General features: G+C 45.6%; 1 protein-coding gene across 1 annotated transcript in view; it reads left to right on the forward strand.

Annotated features, from left to right (window-relative positions):
• Nucleotides 1-15,255, forward strand: part of LOC143783356 (cathelicidin-related antimicrobial peptide Bf-CRAMP-like) — a 41,947-nt gene extending 26,692 nt beyond the window's left edge. The window contains exons 4-6 of the mRNA XM_077271760.1: nucleotides 12,911-13,012; nucleotides 14,063-14,134; nucleotides 14,979-15,255. Of these exons, the coding sequence (XP_077127875.1) occupies nucleotides 12,911-13,012; nucleotides 14,063-14,134; nucleotides 14,979-15,101 (297 nt within the window). The 3' untranslated portion in view covers nucleotides 15,102-15,255. The remainder of the gene's footprint in view (nucleotides 1-12,910; nucleotides 13,013-14,062; nucleotides 14,135-14,978) is intronic.
• Nucleotides 15,256-22,220: the final 6,965 nt, after the last annotated feature.

The following is a 22,220-nucleotide window of genomic DNA, read 5'->3' on the forward strand; positions in this document are numbered from 1 at the left end:
TCCATGAGTACCGCAGTCTGGAGCAGAGTGCCAACCAACAGTCTCCTTTTCATAACTTTGTATTGTCAGCTGACATGAACTGTAGTGGCCTCAATGAGATCACTGCTAGCACTGTGAGAAATTAAATAAAGGTCACCACAGTTCATTGTCCCAGCTCACAGTCAACTGAGTTTAGGAACTGCACCTTCAGTGACTGTCACCGCTCACCACTGAAGCTGCACTCTGACAGCGAACAACACAAAGCTGACATCAACCCCCACCAGATTACCCCACTTGCCACTTCCACAGGGCAAGTAGGAAGAGCGAGGCTAAGCGCCAGATTTGGTGCATCTTATGCATGCGCCATTTCTGGGGCAGCTGTGGGCTGATGTTGGTAGCCTGGGAGGGGGGTCAATATCCCTGGCCCCTTCCAAAGCTATTAATATCAACCCACAGCTGTCTGTTTATCCTTTGCTGGTTTGAATTTATAGGTGTACAATATGTCATTTTTTTCTGGGTTCCCCTGTAAACTATCTAGTAAAGGCTAAACAAACAACTGTGGGATGTTATTAATAGCCTGTGAACCTTTTGAGATATTGTCCTCTTGTCCCATATTAGTAACATCAGCCCCTAACTGTGGGCTGTCCCTCTGCTGGTTATAAAAATTAAGAGGAAGCCCACGCCATTTTTTTATTTAATTCTTAATTTTACACACGATGTACACAGCGGGTGCTGAATACAACTCCCATCATTGTCTCCTGGTCGCACTGATCTCAGGGAGACCAAGCAACAATGATGACAGCTGCCTTCAGCACCCAGCACCTGGGATCAGCGCGAACTGTTCAACTTTTTCCCATGTGCTGGTGCATGTCACACCACAGGTGACACATGGATGTTATCCGTGTATCATCCCTGTGCACATATGCATCATGTATTTTGCCTGTGCTGCGCAAAAAAAAGACATGGTCCATGTGAAAACCTCACACGCACACCACCATTGAATACAATGGGTCTGTGTGTGTGTCCATATTTGCAGTCTTTAAAAAACAGTCTGCATTTGGACAAAAAAAACGAAAGTGAAGAAGGCGTAAGTCCAATAGATTTGCAGTACACTATTGGAGGTGGTGATGGCCTCCATATCTGGACGATCTCCTCTCATCAGACTGAGGGTTCGTTCAGATGAGCTTATAAATTGGACAAGATCAATGCAATAAAAAATTGGATTGCACTCAGTCCAATGTGAGGCTGTGCAGATCTGTGGATTTCATCTCCCCTGTATTCGAGGTGTGGAAAAAAAATCGCAGAATGGTGTGAGTGATGCATAAATTGTCAGAGACTCCTCAATGGAAGTCTATATGTGCAAGGAAAACATCAGACGTCACACGAGCTATGCGTATAGTATCCATACATAGAGGAAAGAAATTGCAGGATCCTCAATCATCCCAGGAAGTTGTCATACAGGGAAGTACTGGAACTTTTCTCAAACTTTTCCTTACATCTACAATCTATTCCTCCACAGAGACAAACAAGACATCTTGGCCAGAGGCGTAGCTCGAGGTTCAACTCAGGGGGTCGAAACATCTGGGTGGCCTCTAAGCAGTGTGGTAGATGAAGCCACTCAGCAGGACACGGAGATAGACATGGGAACACTGTTTCTATAAATCTTCTGTTGGTTTATTATACAGGTTGCATAAACCAACGTTAAGTGGAAATAAACACAGTCCTTCGGGCAAAACAGTAAAAATGAAACTTAATGGCATACAGTTCCTGTATTTGCCGGATCCACTTGCTCCGGATAATAACCACATACTTGTTCAGGTTTTCCTCCTCAGAAACAAAGCACTGGAGTTTCTCTCTCCAGCCCTACTGAACACTGAATGCCTCAAGAGGCTGCCTATTTTACTCCCAGACCACACCATGGGGTGGATATAAGGTGGACAACCTCCCACCCATGCTATGGTTGTCCACAAAAACCCAGCACTTAAACAAATTGGCTAGTTAACCCGTCACAACACTTAATGTACTGGAGGAAAACTTCTGGGTTTTAAATCACTGAAGTCATTAACCTCAGCGAAACATATCTCCCCTCCAGCACTTTGCCAGTGACTACGTCACATATCCCCCTCTGCCTAAAGCTGGGGGTTTTGGCACCTTCACTCGCTAAACAGGCCAGGGCATCTGTGCTGCCATGTAACTTCCCTGTGCTCCACACGAAAATTAAAGTCCTGAAGTGCTAGAAACCACCTAGTCAACACGACATCCTTCCCCTTTTCTCTCGTCCACCTCCAGAGTGCATGATCTGACACTAGCCTGAACTTCCTCCCTAAGGGTATGTGGAGCGGTCCCCAGATGCAGGACAGCGGGGTACTCGGTACCGGGTCTATCGGTTCTGAGGATGTCACAGTGGCCTGACCCGGTCCGTGGTCCTGCTAAGGGGCGCCCAATAAAAGGTGTAGGTGATGGTGTAGGTCGCAGTAAATGACGAGGACACAGGGTTGCAGTCTCTTTACCTCTTTACTGAAGGCTTCAGGATCCACAATCCAGAGTACTGCTAACAGGGCTGGCTGAGACCGGCCGGTCCGAAGGCACATCCAGAGTTCCCTTTGCAGGTGGAAATCAGTAGCCTACCTACTAGCGCCTGGGTGTTGTAGTACTTCCCTGCTGAGCACCACGGGATAGTCCTCACAACTGTCGTGTATGTTTCTGATGTTCTTCTCCGTCCCTCAGATGATATGGATAGGACGCACCCGTATGACGGGTAGGCCTGGAGTTATTTTATAGGGACCCTAGAGACGCCCCTCTCCCACAATTGCCTCCGTTGTCTTCATTAGGTGTAAAGGTGAGACAGCCAACCTAGAGTTAACTGTCCTGCCGTTGGTTTGAAGTAATGCTTGGAGCCCAATACTTCCTCGGCGTTCCGGCCACCGGCTACGCGCCTCAGTAGGATGTTGCCGATCTCGGGGCACGACTCCTACTGGTTCTATCTCCTTTGTGCTGTGATCTCGTTTCTCACTTCTCCACAATATACTTCGCTTCTTGTCCTTTCTTAAGATACCGCCGCGATGAAGTGCAGGCGCGGCTCCGTAACGATCTGTCCTTTCGCTAGGCCTCTGTCAGGATCCCACCCCTGACAGGGACACCCCTGAATCTTCCCAAGCAACGCTCTCCTCTCACTAGGTGTTACCCGGGCAAAACCCAGTCAGCTTCTCCCTAACTTCCTATCTAGCCCCCAGTTTTACTAGATTGTGAGGAGTGGCCTAATACATAGAACCCTTAGCTCCCCCTGGTGGCCGGAGTGTGAAGTGTAATGTGTGACTGTGATATCTGGTCAGGTGAACTCCTTTGGTGCCATCAGACGTAACATCGCTCCCCTTAGTGGCAGAGCGACGTTACTGCAACGAACAGGACTCTGGGGCGCTGCACTCACATACACAAATATTGGTAAAAACAACACAGGAGTATGTCTGAATAAGTGAATCAAACAAAATATACAGTGGGGTACGGAAAGTATTCAGACCCCTTTAAATTTTTCACTCTGTTTCATTGCAGCCATTTGGTAAATTCAATAAAGTTCATTTTTTCTCATTAATGTACACTCTGCACCCCATCTTGGCTGAAAAAAAAACAGAAATGTAGAAATTTTTGCAAATTTATTAAAAAAGAAAACCTGAAATGTCCCATGGCCATAAGTCTTCAGCCCCTTCGCTCAGTATTGAGGAGAAGCCCCTTTGGTCTAGTGCAGCCATGAGTCTTCTTGGAAATTATGCCAAGTTTTTCCCCCTGGATTTGGGGATCCTCGGCCATTCTTCCTTGCAGATCCTCTCCAGTTCCGTCAGGTTGGATGGTGAACGTTGGTGGACGCCATTTTCAGGTCTCTCCAGAGATGCTCCATTGGGTTTAGGTCAGCAATGGCTGGGCCGGTCAGGAATGGTCACAGAATTGTTCTGAAGCCGCTCCTTTGTTATTTTAGCTGTGTGCTTAGGGTCATTGTCTTGTTGGAAGATGAACCTTCGGCCAAGTCTGAGGTCCAGAGCACTCTGGAAGAGGTTTTCATCCAGGATATCTCTGTACTTGGCCGCATTCATGTTTCCTTCAATGACAACCAGTTGTCCTGTCCCTGCAGCTGAAAAACACCCCCATAGCATGATGCTGACTCCACCATGTTTTACTGTTGGGATTGTATTGGGCAGGTGATGAGCAGTGCCTGGTTTTCTCCACACATACCGCTTAGAGTTATCACCAAAAAGTTCTATCTTCATCTCATCAGACCAGAGAATCTTATTTCTCATAGTCTGGGAGTCCTTCATGTGTTTTTAGTAAACTCTATGCGGCTTTCATATGTCTTGCACTGAGGAGATAGAATACAGAAACTTGGCACTCAACTTGGTAACGTGGAATATGCTTTTTTATTTCAGATAGCAGTCCCAGTATATAAACGTTTCGGTCTGTTATGGACCTTCTTCAGTACAACCGACTGCTCAAGAGTAAAATATAGAAGATGTCTCCGGACATAACGTTGATCCTCGTATGTAGGACTACTTGTGGATCGTACAGAGGACTAAACTGGTCGCTCCGGTATATAAGAGAGAATAGTGTTGTTCACAGGTGGCAGTTTCTAATTGGATAGCTAGATGCTGAACGTAATGGCGCCAAGCAACGCGGTGTCCGCCGCAACCAGCAACGCGGACACCGCGTTGCTTGGCGCCATTACGTTCAGCATCTAGCTATCCAATTAGAAACTGCCACCTGTGAACAACACTATTCTCTCTTATATACCGGAGCGACCAGTTTAGTCCTCTGTACGATCCACAAGTAGTCCTACATACGAGGATCAACGTTATGTCCGGAGACATCTTCTATATTTTACTCTTGAGCAGTCGGTTGTACTGAAGAAGGTCCATAACAGACCGAAACGTTTATATACTGGGACTGCTATCTGAAATAAAAAAGCATATTCCACGTTACCAAGTTGAGTGCCAAGTTTCTGTATTCTATATTCACTGGTTTGGGGAACCTACCTTGTGCACCAACACAGTAGTGCCACGATATACTTCACTAATTGCACTGAGGAGAGGCTTCCATCGGGCCACTCTGCCATAAAGGCCTGACTGGTGGAGGCTGCAGTGATAGTTGACTTGTGGAACTTTCTCCCATCTGCCTACTGCATCTCTGGACCTCAGACACAGTGATCTTGGGGTTCTTCTTTACCTCTCTCACCAAGGCTCTTCTCCCACGATTGCTCGGACTTCTGGTGGTCCCAAACTTCTTCCAGTTAAGGATTATGGAGGCCACTGTGCCCTTAGGAACCTTGAGTACTGCAGAACATCTTTTGTAACCTTGGTCAGATCTGTGCCTGTACCAGGAAGGGACCCAGCATAATGGATATATATATCAGAATGGGGGATATACATACCAGGATGGGTGAAATATATATATATATATCAGGATTTGTTGGGGCCCATCAGACTCTAGTTCCTCCACCGCTGCTAATACTTCTAATACAAAATCTAAAGCGATGAACTGGAATATAAGTTGGTTTGCATGCAGCCTGTAGGCGCACATTCACACTGAAGAATAAACAGACAAAACCCAAGATAAAAACAAAATAAGCAAATACCCTGTAATAGATAAATAAATAAATAGCAGTACTGCATGAAAATAATGTAGGATCCTTAGTTAACATAATTTTGATAACAAAAATGTAAAAGCCATCCCACCACGTCACGGTGACCCTATTTGGGACAGTCCTAACCTCTAGTATTAAAACCTTACCATATGTCAGATGACGTACATGTGAATAATGGCCGAGCAGGACTGAGACCCGGAGATTCCAGTTCATCTCTTTAGGTTTTTGCTTGAGATTTTTACACTCTGCATTGATAAGGCTGTGGCCTTTCTTTTCTTTCCGTTGGATATTACATTCATATAGTTCCCCATGGCTGGGTGTTCATTAGTCAGGATCTCAGTCCTTTCTCAGCCCTTATTCACATGATGTCACTTGACATATAGTAAGAACTTTGTGCAAAAAGAAGAGCATGAACCGCACATCCCAAAATCATACGTTGATCTAAAGCCGCTAGGCAAAAATTTATATACTGAACATGAGGTTTTCAGTTTAACATTCTGATCAGACTGTATGAAGCCCACTGCCACTTCACGGCAAACCTCGTAGTGGGTCCTACCGCCCTAACGGAGCGGAGCCATGCGGCGACCACCGCCGCAGCGGCCATGCACCAGCAGGGCGGACGGCCTGTTGCCCCACAGCACCCATGCTGCGAGACTGAGCCCCCATGACTCCAGACTGCGCCGCCCCACCAGCACAAAGCCACAGCAACAATGGCCGCCACACAGCACCAGCACCAAAATGAAAGGAGCATTTAAAGGGAACCTGTCACCACGTTTTTGGAAGATGGGATAAAAATAGCGTTAAATAGGGGCAGAGGTGGGCGTTACATTAGAGTGTTTGTTATGCGTTTATTACCCACCTAAGTTGCCGAAATACCTTTGCAAAGTCTCCGTTTTCGCCTGTCAATCAGGCTAGTCTGGTCAGATGGGCGTTGTCTTCCCCCAGATCTTGTTTAGTTTTCCGTTGGTGGCGTAGTGGTGTGCGCATGCCCAAGGTCCCGAATCCTCTGCCAGGGGATTTCAAAGAGCGCGGTGTCCGTTATTGCATTGGTGATCGGTGGGCGCGGCCATCTTCCTTTGGCCGCGCGTGCGCAGAAGCGGCGCTCTGCTTGCCGCGGCGCTCTGCTGGCCGCGGCTTCAGGAAAATGGCCGCCGCGATATCCATCTGCGCACGCGCGGCATCCCGCGGCCATTTTCCTGATGCCGCGGCCAGCAGAGCGCCGCTTCTGCGCACGCGCGGCCAAAGGAAGATGGCCGCGCCCACCGATCACCAATGCAATAACGGACACCGCGCTCTTTGAAATCCCCTGGCAGAGGATTCGGGACCTTGGGCATGCGCACACCACTACGCCACCAACGGAAAACTACGCAAAATCTGGGGGAAGACAACGCCCATCTGACCAGACTAGCCTGATTGACAGGCGAAAACGGAGACTTTGCAAAGGTATTTCGGCAACTTAGGTGGGTAATAAACGCATAACAAACACACTAATGTAACGCCCACCTCTGCCCCTATTTAACGCTATTTTTATCCCATCTTCCAAAAACATGGTGACAGGTTCCCTTTAAACTCACCTTCCTCCAGCTCTTCAGTGAGAGCAAAGATGGGCTAGACCCCTTACTTTGCAGTCTCCTGCTGATTAAAAGTCATGGGAGCTCAGTCTCGCAGCATGGGTGCTGTGGGGCAACAGGCCGTCCGCCCTGCTGGTGCATGGCCGCTGCGGCGGTGGTCGCCGCACGGCTCCACTCCGTTAGGGCGTTAGGACCCACTACGAGGTTTGCCGTGAAGGGGCAGTGGGCTTCATACAGTCTGATCAGAATGTTAAACTGAAAACCTCATGTTCAGTATATAAATTTTTGCCCAGCGGATTTAGATCAACGTATGATTTTGGGATGTGCGGTTCATGCTCTTTTTTTTCTTTTGACATATAGTAAGGTTTTATTACTAGAGGGTAGGGACGTGCCGAACAGGGTCACCGTGACGTGGTGGGATGGCTTTACATTTGTTTGTTCAAAATTATGTTAACTAAGTATCTTATATTATTTTCATGCACTACTGCTGTATTTTTATTTAGTGCAGGGTATTTGCTTATTTTGTTTTTATCTTGGGTGTAATACTTCTAACACAATATTAATATTAAGGCTCAGCTTCATGTCGGTATTTCTTCATGTCGAGAGCACAGAAAGCGATGAGGAAATCGCATGAAATTCTCCGGAGTTACATGTGCGCTGCGGTGAACATCAAGATGTTTATTACAACACAGAAATAACGTTACAGTAAACAACCTATATTTAAAGGGAAAGTGCCCATTTATTTCATTTTTATATCTTGTGCTTTTTATATCCTGAGATTCTTCTGAGATTCATCAGGATTTCTGTATTCTTCTTCAATGTTTCCCTAACTCCAGTTTTTCCGACCCTGCACACATTACGTTTTTAGGATTTCCACAGTAATGCAGCGGTGGGGGAACCTGTGGCAATGTCTCACGCCTTAATAATAATTCATCACCTGTGTAATATTAAGGAGATGCTGAAAACCTGATCTGTGGGAACCGGAGAACTGGAGATCGGAAAACAATGGTCTTTCTCCTGGGCTGAACGGGATTGGTGCTAGTACCTGTGGCCCTTTCATACTGGACATGGATGGGACCCTAGAAATCAACATATATTTATCCTGCTGAAAGCCTTAAATAAAATAGATTTGTAATATTTGTATCATTCATGCTGTAAAATTGATACATTTTTGCCTGAATCTTACCACCGGTTCTTGTGCCTGTACAATGCAATGCAGGGGCCCAGATAACAGAGGGGCCACACTCTTCTGACAGAATATAGGGTTCATACAGTTAGCCTTAATGATACTCTCAATCAGAAGCAAATGTGATGTCCCTTAACTTTACAGATCCCAATCACAAATTCACAGATCCCAATCATTTGTTACAGATCTGAAAATGTTGATTTATTCCCTTCTACTGCGGCTGGAACAAGGAATTTTGGTTTCCTGATCAAATGAAGCCAATGGTGCCCCTCACCCACCTCTCCACCCCAAAGCAGAGGAATGGATCGGAGAATTTAATAATAGGACCCCTAACACACCCCTCCTTCCCCCTTTATGGGTGGCGCTCTCATCAATTGCATATGGGTCTTACAGACGTGGATATAATTGAATACGGGATGAGTACGATGGTCGAGGTGCAGGCAGAGAGATGGTGAGCGATGTAAGTGACAGACAGCGCTTGTCAGAAATCCCACCAGATATGTCAGGGATCCCCCCAATATGTCACAGTTCACGGGGAAGGTACCTTTATCATTCCCACCACTCACACCAATTTGCCATGAACCGGGGTGGTTTGGTTGCGCCTGGTTCCTTTCTGAAGGGGATTTATCTATATCCCACTTCCCAGTTCCGGTTTGGAACCTGCAGCTCTCTGGCGCCCCCCTTACCCTCAGGTCAGTCGGGTACTGCACCTAGAGTAATTAGTCGCCAGAAAGGCTGCCTTCTATGTACTGGCGATTGGGCACGCTGCAGCGAAGGCGATATAACTACTCCCAAACAGGCAGGAACAATAATTATCAATGCCGCCGTCACTACAAAGCCTCCCAGGACAAATCCACTTCCACCAGCTCTGATTTCGTAATTATTAACGGGTCCGGAGCCAACACAAATCAGTAGCACAATTCACTTCAGAGGACGCGACAGTTTGTTATAGAACAAGGAGAGACAAAATAGTAATTTTATATTTTACTCCAAAAAAAGGTAGGCAGTGTTTACAGAGGTACAAAAGATAATATAAAGGAGACAAATCATATGTACAATACAATTACAAATGAAAACAAGGAATAAAATTGAAAATAAAAGAACACTTACAGGTCGTTATGTCATTGCATCATCATGGCTGGCCGTGTGCTGAGGAGGAGGGGCTACATCTAGATGCATCACACATCTGTACAACAGCTAGACCCCGGACAAAAAGACACTGCAAGACTGCTGTCTCACTAAGTTACCTCACAGCCCAAAACCCAGGCACTCCCCCTGTGGTGACCTCACTTAGAGGCTGAAACCTCCCCTTTACTTGAAGCTATGGCAACTATTTTTATGCCTAGCTTGCTGTATGGATCTCGTATACTAAATACACAATGATCAGGATGTGCCCCACATGGTGGGGATTGTTTTAAGTGTAAATACATGACCAGCTTATGGAGAAATCCACTCTTTGCACTCGTTAGCTGCTAGCGGTTTCAGTGAGTTATAGATCTATAGATGGACATCCGGAATATATAATTCTTATATATCTAGCCTGGATCAATGACCCTATACACTCACCGGCCACTTTATTAGGTACACCATGCTAGTAACGGGTTGGACCCCCTTTTGCCTTCAGAACTGCCTCAATTCTTCGTGGCATAGATTCAACAAGGTGCTGGAAGCATTCCTCAGAGATTTTGGTCCATATTGACATGATGGCATCACACAGTTGCCGCAGATTTGTCGGCTGCACATCCCAAAGATGCTCCATACAAGGCAGGATGGATCCATGCTTTCATGTTGTTTACGCCAAATTCTGACCCTACCATCCGAATGTCGCAGCAGAAATCGAGACTCATCAGACCAAGCAACGTTTTTCCAATCTTCTACTGTCCAATTTCGATGAGCTTGTACAAATTGTAGCCTCAGTTTCCTGTTCTTAGCTGAAAGGAGTGGTACCCGGTGTGGTCTTCTGCTGCTGTAGCCCATCTGCCTCAAAGTTCGACGCACTGTGCGTTCAGAGATGCTCTTAGGCCTACCTTGGTTGTAACGGGTGGCGATTTGAGTCACTGTTGCCTTTCTATCAGCTCGAACCAGTCTGCCCATTCTCCTCTGACCTCTGGCATCAACAAGGCATTTCCGCCCACAGAACTGCCGCTCACTGGATTTTTTTTCTTTTTCGGACCATTCTCTGTAAACCCTAGAGATGGTTGTGCGTGAAAATCCCAGTAGATCAGCAGTTTCTGAAATACTCAGACCAGCCCTTCTGGCACCAACAACCATGCCACGTTCAAAGGCACTCAAATCACCTTTCTTCCCCATACTGATGCTCGGTTTGAACTGCAGGAGATTGTCTTGACCATGTCTACATGCCTAAATGCACTGAGTTGCCGCCATGTGATTGGCTGATTAGAAATTAAGTGTTAACAAGAAGTTGGACAGGTGTACCTAATAAAGTGGCCAGTGAGTGTATATCACTTTAATAGAACAAAGAATCTCAGGTTTTCTGTATTAGTTTTGGCCAGTAACAGGTGGGATGGGGAATGAGTAGTGTTCACAGAGTCTGGTATTTGCAGCGTATAACTATATAAATTCTTGTGGGAGGAGGAAAGATATATATCTTGGTACTGTGTTAACCAGTAGATAGAATTTGAAAGATATTTAGAATTGAGAGTCCTCAGTGGTTGATACCTTTTAATGGCTAACTGAAAAGATGGTAACAAATTGCAGCGTTCGAGACTACACAGGTCTCTTCATCAGGCATAGACTGAAAGAAATTCTGAAGATTCTTCTAAATGTGGGAGGAGGGAAACTGAGGGGTTTTGAATTACACACACAGGCAGCAAGCAGAGTGAGGGGGGGGTCGGATGGCCCACAGCGTGTCTGCCATGGAACCTTCTAGAACTAAACTCACAATATGTCATTTTCACATTATCGTGACAGCGCTCATCTGAGCCTGCACCCGAGCTGTCACAATGCTGAATGCCTGCGGCCGGTGGAAGGTTCTGGGCAGCTGCAGGCATTCAGCTATCTCAGTTTTTTTTTTTTTTTTTAAACCTTGTCCTGTGACTATTACACAGCGGCAGAGATGCATTTACAGGGGATCTCCGATGAAAACAAGTAATCACCTCTCCAAAGGATAAGTGATATCTTATTGGTTGGTGGGGGTCCGACTCCTGGGGCTCAGCCGATTGGCAGAATGTGGAGCTTTTATCCCCATTAGTATGTAGCGGCATGTGTGTCTCGATCACTGATCCAGTCATTTCCCAAGTGACTGCCGAGTTCTGCACTTGGCTTTTTCTTGAAGCCCCAAAGATGATGATTGGAGCGGCGGTCAGACATCCCACCTGTCGCTGAATTACGAAATGGGGATAGAAGTTCCCATTTATTCTGATCAGTGTGATTAGCAATGCTCAGATTCCACCAATCATGAAGGTGTCACTGATCCTGTGGATCCTGTGGGTCAGTGACAACTTTTTTCACCAAAGAACCTCTTTAATGCAAAGTCCCGTAATCGTACATCCAAATTATGGGGGCGCACAGTAGATGTGCAGGAGCCACCTGTACCTTACAGCTGACGCTCCACTATAGAGGGTATAACAGGTATATAGATGTAGTGTGGCCCCTAGAGTCTATTCTCCTGTGGGCCCCAGACACCCCTGGTCTGACCCGGCCCCTAGTGGACGACATAGATACGCAATCTGGGTGGATGAAGGAAAGAACACAGCAGAAGCATAAATAATTCAAGCCCAAATTAGACCCTTTAATAAAGTCAGACCCCTGAAATATATTGAGACTTCAGATCAGACCCTAAAACAATGTCAGACCCCAAATAAGACCCATTGATAAAATCCGGACCCTGTAGATACATTAGTGTGGTCCCCACAATGAGCAGCTCTGCGGATACATTAGTAACATTGTTATTATTCGTTACATTGTTATTATTCGTTACATTGTTATTAGTCATATCTGAGGAGGCAGGAATATGAGGGAGGAACTAGAGGCTCCATATCAGAGAGCGGCCATTACCACTGACAGAGGCCACGATGAGGAGCTGGAGGCTGTCTCGGCTGTCTCGGCTGTCTCTGCTGCTGCTCTCTGCTGTCACATTACACGGCTGTCTCTCCGACACTGCAGATCCGGGGATCAATGATGGAAGATCTATAGGAGACATCACCGACCTCTACAACCAGAAGGAGGGGGTCACATACTTATACAAATCCCTGCAGCAGATCCACATTGCTCCCCTAGAGGTAAAGCACTGATTATGGGGATTTACCCAGAATGCATTTCTTTTACAGCTTGCTATGTAAATTAGATATTTGCATATAAAGCTCCATTCACACCCAAAGCTGATCCTCTGCTGGATCCTGCCTGTGGTCATGTGACAGCCGAGCTCTGGATGTGTAACTCTCACCTGAGCACCCACAATGCACAAGGAATCCGGAGGATCTGTCCCTGCAGCTTTGTGTGCGACTGGAGTAGACTTTTCTATATATCTGTAATTATTGAGTTTTTGATTCTTTCACTTTTTTTTCTTTTCTTTTTTTCTTTCAACAGGAAGGTGAAAAGTCAGATAGAAGATCCTTCGTCCTTAAAGAGACGGTGTGCCTGAAATCTGAGGATCCGGATTTATCTCAGTGTGATTTCAAGCCGGACGGAGTGAGTAACGGAAATAGTGAGAAAAAGCAGAAAACTGTAAGAAAAGACGTTCTCTTTTCCTGAAGAACTTTGGAAACTTTGTGTCAGAGTATTTTTTCCAAAGCGTTTTCGCCGCCGTGTTCATTGGTCAGTTTTTATCATCACAGAAGTCACCTCACGCTCTTGTTTAGTTTTTTTTTTCCTATGAACAGCAAAGTGTTATCACCATAGAAATAAGCAGGAAAAGTCTTTAGTTTTCAGCAATTTTTCAGTTTTTTTCTTTCAGACGAGCTCCCAAAACCCCCTTAGGCTGTAATTACTCTCTGCGTTCCCAATGTTTTTTTTCCTTTTTAGTCGTGATTTTCCAAAAACGCAGTAAAAACACAACAATTTGGGAGTAGTATGTGAAACTGTTAAAGGGGCAGACACCCAATGCACCCTGCAGAAAAATGTCGGCCACGGCCAGATTTCCTATAGCATGTAATGCACCCTGATGTGACCCCTGACTCCTCCCCTCCTGTGACCTCATCACAGGTCCTGTGAGCACAGTGTGCTGCTCTGCGGGTGCAGGGATGACCGGCTGATATTGCACACCGGGGTTGTGACTAACCTAACGGTTAGGTTGTAATCAAGGGCACGCGCACCGCACTAGTGACACTCAGCAAATGTCAGGGATTATGGAGAGTCGGCACCACGTGTTCGGGCTGCCGCTCTGCTGCCCCCTGTCTATCAGTGAGGACTGCCACCTGAAGCAAAGGGCTCAATTTGCCTCATGATAGCGGCGCTCCTGCACACTGTGACCGCACCCTGCAAATCCGGAATGCAGTAAAGTCTCCACCATTGGGCCGTGATCCCGTGTCCTCCCATCTCTCCCAGAGCCAAGCCGGATCCATTCTCCGCCCCAGAATGGCTCTTCTGGGGGTCTATTGGGGGACCCATCTGATTCCCATTTTTGGGGGGTTTATCAGGAAGCCCTGCTACGTGAACAGTATGAACTTGTATTACTGTCAGGACTGAGAAGTGACATTGCGCTATGATTGGCAGCTGATATTTCCTGGATCTTTTTTGCAGGATGTGAAGATTTGTTCTCTGGATGTGAGTGATGAGAATCCTGGGGACATCATGTGTATAAGTCAGACCCAGGTAAGGCAGCGCTTACAGTGAACAGCCCCTCAATGTCTCCTGCATTCTGTGCTCGTTTTCCTGATGGTCCCAGCGCTCTAGGACCTAGTAGAAGACCCTGTGATCTTCTGCACGTTGCTGCTCTTTCTTGTCAGTCTCCCCCATCCCTCACCATCTGTGTCGCTTGCAGAGGTAACACAAGCAGTAATTATTGGTTTCTGGCAGGAACGTCAGGATTCCTACTTCTGCAGGTCTAAGGGCAAAGTTTCTCCTTTTGTCTAAAACGATAAGTTTACAGTTGTGTGACTGCAGACTTGTGAGTCCTCACATCACACAGATTCTCCGGTGTCAGCGCCGGGCATGGCGGTCACGTCACCTCAAGTGCAAACACCCGGCTACAATACCACTACACTGTTTCCAGGATTGATCACCGCACTCGCGCTGAGCGCAGCCGTGCACATCTAGTCAGGTTGTGGCCGGGAGTACACAAATCACATATGTGACCGCCGTTCCTGGAGAATAGTGCAGGCTGGAGAACGAAGACCCTAATGGAAGAGTGCGCCTCTGCTAGAAGAGCATCCAGGGTCTGCCGGACCCCCAATAACTGCACTTTATAGATCAGGAATTGCTGATACAACACAAGTGACCAAGGAGAAAGGGCGAGGGAGCGAGGAAATCTATAGATGGGGACACAGGATGGAACATGAGTAGAATCCATAGGAGTTGGGGGAATAACATGGCAAACAAAGCTCTTCTACGACCACCATAGTAAAACTGACGAGTAAAAGGTGAGGAAGGACAGGTGGACTCTGCTCTACTCGACCTCTCCGGGTCTTCTGTGCTTCATTGTTCTGTTCCCTTCCAGGACGTCCGTGTGAAGAGGTCTAGTAGAAAACCGTGCAGGAAGAAGCCCTGTCCTCCGGGGGGTTATTCTGTAATCGGGAGAAAGGCCAAGACCCAAAATGGAACTGAGATCGACGAGGAGTGAAGATGTCCACTGGTGGAATCAGACACTGCGGCTGAGATCTCCGGAATAACCTTACTTATCACGTGATACAATGTAACAGTGAATTATTCCTAAAGGACAAGAGATACAAAGTTACAAATAAACTTAGAAGCAGAAAATATGTCTTGTTTCCTTGATAGAAAATGATGATCAGGAAGTGAAGAAAAGGATGAGTGATGATGGTAAATATGGGGGTGATGATGATGGTGATGGTGATGGTGAGAAGGAGGAAGATGGTTACATGCCATAATGAGGGGAGGAGCGATGACATTAAAGATGATAAGGATAATTATTATAATGGGAGGACCATGATTAATGACACTTAGGAGGGTGAGGAGACATGATGATGGTACAGAGAAGGATGATGAAGGCCATGATGATGGGTGGTGTGATTGTAGTACATGACGAGATGATGATGATCGAGAGAAGGAAGAGAAAAAAGATGGATGATGGTAAGAAGAACGATGGTGCTGGTAATGAGGAGGGTGATGATGAGATAAATAAGGACAATGATGAAGAGGAGGAGAGTGCACGGTGATGGTACATGTCGGGGTGATGATGAGAATAATGATGGTGAAGAGGATGGTGGTAGTGATGATTATGAGACGATGGAGAATGAGGAATAATAATGAGAACTTTGATCTAGTGAAGGTGATGTGTGATGGATCGTGAGGATATGATGTAGTAGGAATATTGATGATGATGTGATGAGGATGATGGCTGTACTTACCTGTGCACATTATCAGTCTACACTCACATGGGTTTTCGTCCTCTTGATTTACAATGTTCTCAGTGGTGGTCAGAGGCTGATACTGTGCACAATTACAGAGGTCAATGTCCACCACTGGTGAAGCTTTTCACAATGCAGCGGGGTCTGGACAGTGCACTGACCCCAGTGAATCCGGTCCATGGGACAGTGGGGAGAGGCTCCTGCTGCAGCTGGCCTCCTTACAGACAGAGACCATAGAGCTCATTCGGACATCAATGACTTTCTCGCACAAGAATAACGTTCCAGGTTCCCTCAGTGTTTTTGATCAGAGTTTGGGCCGTGTCTCAGCTTTTACCATCAGATTTTGGTCAAGTTTCATTAGTTTTTCTTGGATGAAAAAAACTGCTGGAGTTTTCTCAGCTTCTCGTATCAACCAGTCCATGAAAAACAGACAGATCGCAGATGGCGTCAGAGTGTTGTCCAATTTTTTCAAGGACCCATAGACATGCATTGGTAATTCTGATCCTACACTCGGTTCAGTATCGGTCATGTCTCCAGAATTATCCGTGGACCACTCAGTCCAACAAAAAATGGTTTATGTGAACAGTCCCATAGACTGCACGGCGTTCGGTCTATGAAGTACACTGATAGCACTTGTACGCGAAAACCTAACATCTGAATAAGGAGGTCTTCTATTACCTTGACTCAATTACTAGTTCTGCCATAAACGCCCAGAACTATCCCCATATACCTTTTCTGCCAAGGTTCATGCTGTTTTATGCCTTTTTGCTTCGCTTCCTGTGTCCGGCATCAACTCTGTGATCATAGCAATCGCATCATGTCCAGATTCCTCTGCTCCCTTCTTACTACAACTCCCATCATCCTTTGTACTGGGCTGCAAACCAGCAGTGAGCACAGACCTGTAACTCCGCCGACACCATTCCCACTACTCCTTCAGCTTCACAAACATGTGTGATGTGTATACGTCTGTGTATGGATGTGTACATACATACGAGAGTGGTCTGTCTATACATGTGTGTCTGTGTGCAAATGTGTGTATGTGCTCTATGTATACATGCTGTATGTATCTGTGTGTATACATGTGTGTATGTGCTCTACATACATATGTGTGTATCTGCTCTGTGTATACATATGTATCTGTGTATATATATGTGTGTATGTATCTGTGTGTATACATGTGTGTATGTGCTCTGTGTAATTTGTATATATCTGTGTATACATGTGTTTGTTATGTGTATACAGGTTTGTGTATGTGCTCTACATACATATGTGTGTATGTGTTCTGTGTATACATATGTATCTGTGTATATATATGTGTGTATGTGCTCTTTGTATATATATATATATATATATATATATATCTGTGTGTATACATGTGTTTGTTATGTGTATACAGGTTTGTGTATGTGCTCTGTGTATACATATGTATCTGTGTGTATACATGTGTTTGTTATGTGTACACATGTGTGTATGTGCTCTGTGTACATGTGTGTATGTGCTCTGTGTATACATATGTATCTGTGTATATATATGTGTGTATGTGCTCTTTGTATATATATATATATATATATATATCTGTGTGTATACATGTGTTTGTTATGTGTACACATGTGTGTATGTGCTCTGTGTATACATATGTATCTGTGTATATATATGTGTGTATGTGCTCTTTGTATATATATATATATATATATCTGTGTGTATACATGTGTTTGTTATGGGTACACATGTGTGTATGTGCTCTGTGTACATGTGTGTATGTGCTCTGTGTATACATATGTATCTGTGTATATATATGTGTGTATGTGCTCTTTGTATATATATATATATATATCTGTGTGTATACATGTGTTTGTTATGTGTATACAGGTTTGTGTATGTGCTCTGTGTATACATATGTATCTGTGTGTATACATTTGTGTATGTTACATGTGCACAGCAGCGCTGGAGTCCTGGGTTCAATTCCCACCAAGGATAAGGTGTTTGTATGTTCTCCCCGCGTTTGTGTGGACTTCTTCACAAGTGACAGGGAGTGTAAATTGTGGGGACAGGGATGATGATGTGTGTGCAGCGCCGCGGAATGTGTTGGCGCTTTATAAGTAAGGCTAGGTCCACATTGCGTTAGGGCAATCCGTTTAATGGATCCGTTAAATGGATGCGCTAAAAACTAGCCCACATTGTCTTGTATTTTTGCCATCGCGTTAACGCCTGTACTGCGCGTCTGCCCGTGTTTGCAATAGAGGTCGATGCAGAACGACCGCTTCTGTTCACTGTGCGTTCGCCGTACCGGACCTGAAATCACGGTAGTCTGCTTTGGATGGTGCCTCACAAACTAACGGACCGTTACAAATGCATGCTGATTCTGACATGTGTTAGGATTACTGATGATCGAGTATACTCGTTCCTCGGGTTTTCCAGCGCACGCTCGGGTGACCTCCGAGTATTTTTTAGTGTTCTGAGATTTAGTTTTCATCACCGCAGCTGAATGATTTACAGCTATTTGCCAGCCTGAGTATATGTGGGGGTTGCCTGGTTGCTAGAGAATCCTCACATATCAGGCTGACTAATAGCTGTAAATCCTCCAGCTGCCGGATCTTCACTAGTTAGGATCCGTTACACTAATGTAAGTCTATGGGCTCGATAATGTGTCCGTTACATTGTGTTAGTGCTGTTTACAAACGGATCCGTTATCGGATTGCCCTAACGCAATGTGGACCTAGCCTAAATACATTATATAAATGGATCATGGCACTTTGCACAGGACTGACTAGCAATCGCTGCAGCTGTACAGAGAACCCGTGTCGCTCCGCCAATGTGGTGCGTTCCTGACCACTGCGCCCGTCTGAGGGTGGAGGAGGTGACGCCGGTTCAGCATTTACAGTACAACATAAATTAGACCAAATATTCCCAATTTTACATCCAATTTGACTTGTTGTGAACAGAAACCCCTTCTAGACCGGACATTGTGCTTCATCATTCAGATAAAGGAGGGACGGAACCTACAAACCTCCGTGTTATCGGATCCTGCAGGCGGGACCGCGGGGGGCTGGACGTGACGGCCCTGGAGGTCCCTCCCAACTCTAACAGGATTCTATGTTCTCCAGGGAATTACCACTGAATCCGTACCGGTGGGCCACATGCAGAGACCCCATAAGCCGCGTTTTGCGTTTCCTTCCTCTTTATATGACATCATCTTTATATGAAGGGAATTCACTGTCTATCATGTAACACAATAACGTTTGCTATTGAATACATTGTTTCCACTCCTGTACCTGACTGTACCATGATTGTCTTATTATCACGTACTTCCTTACAACCCTTGTGTTTTTATGAAAAGTAATTGTTCTTGTGTGTAATAAAGATTCATTTATTATCATTAGAAATAGAGGTCTCCAGTGTTTTATAGGCTGAGTTAGCATGAGGAAGGAAACCACATGCCGAGTGAGGAGGGAAACCTTTAGTAGAAGTTATTCAAAGCACAAACTGGTTTTGGGGTCCGCACCGGAGCCCCCCTCAGGTGAGTGTACAGAGTCCGATGAAAATAGCTATTTAGGTGGTAAAATCAGTAACAGTCATGTATACATGTTAAACCTGTGCACAAAACAGTGTTAAACTGATAAAAAGCGTAAATTCATCAGATTTACAATGTAGTCAGGTTACATAACTTGTAACAATTAGGATAAAAGGATAATTAATGTGTGTAATGGAAATCATTACCATCAGCTCAGCATTATATCAAAGCATGAAAGCAAAATAAACCAGCGTCAGTTCTTTTGCTTTTCCTTTCCTGAAACCAGTGATGTAGAACTGTTTGGCTATGTGCCCATGTTGCTTTTTTAAGCCTTTTCCCACCTCGGAAACGCTTACAAAACGCATCCCATTATTTTTAATGGCATTCCACAATTGTTGTGCCCATGCTGCGTTTTTTTCCGCAGCGGAAATTCATCGCGGAAAAAAACGCACCATGTTCATTAATTTTGCGGAATCTTGGTGATTTTGCCGCTATAGAATTGTATTGGGACGCATGTAAAAAAAAGCATGAAAACGCGTGAAAAACGTGACAAATTCGTGAAAAAACACAAAAAAAAGCAACAAAAACGCAATTGGATTTCCGGGCAAGAGTGTCTGGTTTTGATGAGGAAAATTCTGCTTAGATTCTGCAACGTGGGAACATAGCCTAAGAATTTGTGTCCTACTTCTGACATTTGCTGCAATTCATCTTCTTTCCAGCAGAGGTCGCAGTATTTCTATTAGCAGAGGATGGCGTCCGTCGCTTCACTTACACCAAGTGGACAGATGACTTCTGACTTTTACATCCAGAGGATGTCTCTTCTTGTTATTGATTGAAATTGTTATGAGAAGGTCAAGGGGCTCCCAGGGTGAGGTGGACCCTCGAAGCCCAGAGTCCAGGTGTGCAGACCGTGGGCCATAGGCGTCAGTGAAGCTAGCTGGTGAGAATACGGGACACAGTCAGGGGGCCGCAGGCAGGTATGAGGGGACAGGTCACCGACAGAACTACGGAAGTAACTGCTCTATACACAAACATACAACATGATATAGGTCTAAAATGTGTAGAAGTCATCAACAAGACCATAAAACCCCAGTACTGCAAAGAAACTTCATTAGTGGATTAAACCTGATATTGTGAAACAACAACTTTACCTACAATGATGCCAACTATCACTGGCACACAGGTACCGCCATGGGTACGGAGATAGCACCTTGTTTTGCAAATCTTTTTATTGGTGTTTTGAAAACGAAACACATTAGCATTGATGAATTTCAGCAAAATGTTTTTTACCATAGATATATTTTTAATTAGTTTTTTCGCATGGAATGGAGAAAAAAATCAGCAATAAAAACTTCTGTAGAAACTAAGCACAAATGTGGCATCAATCTTCCCCCAAGCCTTTCTCTCGTCACTTGGTATGTTGTGACTTTCTTTTCATGCTGTCAGCGCTGCAGCATTCTCCTTCTCTCCCACTTAGATCTTCTGTATCTGACTTATCCCGCTGAGCATCCTGCACTGGTAAGAACCGCTGCTGCCGCTCTCCTGCTGACTGCGCACGTTCTCTCTCACCACCATCAGATATTTTCCTCGCCACCATCATCTATTTTTCTACAACAATAATAACTGACTGGACATTTAGTTGCAACAATCATCATTTCTGCCAGACGCTTAAAATAACAAAAACTTTTTTGAGTGCAGTTATCAAGAAAAATGACGACATCTGAGAATCAGCAGGTTGTGATGCCCCGATGTAATGTATCTCCGGTCCTGTAATTGTCCTATCAACTGTGTAGGGACAACAAAGAGAGAGTGGAGCTGAGAAGAGATTGTGCAGGGAGACTGTGCACCAGGAGCTGAGAAGAGACTGTGCGGGGAGACTGTGCGCCAGGAGCTGAGAACAGACCGTGCGGGGAGACTGCGCCAGGAACTGAGAATAAACCATGCGGGGAGACTATGCGCCAGGAGCTGAGAACAGACCGTGCGGGGAGACTGCGCCAGGAACTGAGAATAAACCGTGCGGGGAGACTGTGTGCCAGGAGCTGAGAACAGACCGTGCGGGGAGACTGCGCCAGGAACTGAGAATAAACCGTGCGGGGAGACTGTGTGCCAGGAGCTGAGAACAGACCGTGCGGGGAGACTGTGCGCCAGGAACTGAGAATAAACCGTGCGGGGAGACTGTGCGCCAGGAGCTGAGAACAGACCGTGCAGGGAGACTGTGCGCCAGGAACTGAGAACAAACTGCGGGGAGACTGTGGGCCAGGAGCTGAGAACAGACCGTGCGGGGAGACTGTGCGCCAGGAGCTGAGAACAGACCGTGCGGGGAGACTGCGCCAGGAACTGAGAACTGTTGTGAATTTGGATTCTGGGCTCCCCCGGTGGCTACTGGTGGAATTGAACTGTGTCTTCATCTTCTCTATTCACCTGTTCCCATCAAGATGTGGGAGTCGCTATATAACCTTGCTGCTCTGTTAGTTGCTTGCCGGTCAACAATGTTATCAGAAGCCTCTCTGTGCTTGTTCCTGCTCCTAGACAACTACTAGATAAGTTGGACTCTTGTCCATGTTTGTTTTTGCATTTTTGTTCCAGTTCACAGCTGTAGTTTCGTTACTGTGTCTGGAAAGCTCTTGTGAACAGGAATTGCCACTCTGGTGTTATGAGTTAATGCCAGAGTTTTAAAGTAATTTCTGGATGGTGTTTTTTGATAGGGTTTTCAGCTGACCATGAAAGTGTCCTTTCTGTCTTCTGCTATGTAGTAAGTGGACCTCAAATTTGCTAAACCTATTTTCATACTACGTTTGTTATTTCATCTCAACTCACCGCCAATACATGTGGGGGGCCTCTGTCTCCTTTCGGGGTATTT

This window comes from Ranitomeya variabilis, chromosome 6 (genome assembly GCF_051348905.1).
Source record: "Ranitomeya variabilis isolate aRanVar5 chromosome 6, aRanVar5.hap1, whole genome shotgun sequence".
Taxonomy (NCBI): Eukaryota; Metazoa; Chordata; class Amphibia; order Anura; family Dendrobatidae; genus Ranitomeya; species Ranitomeya variabilis.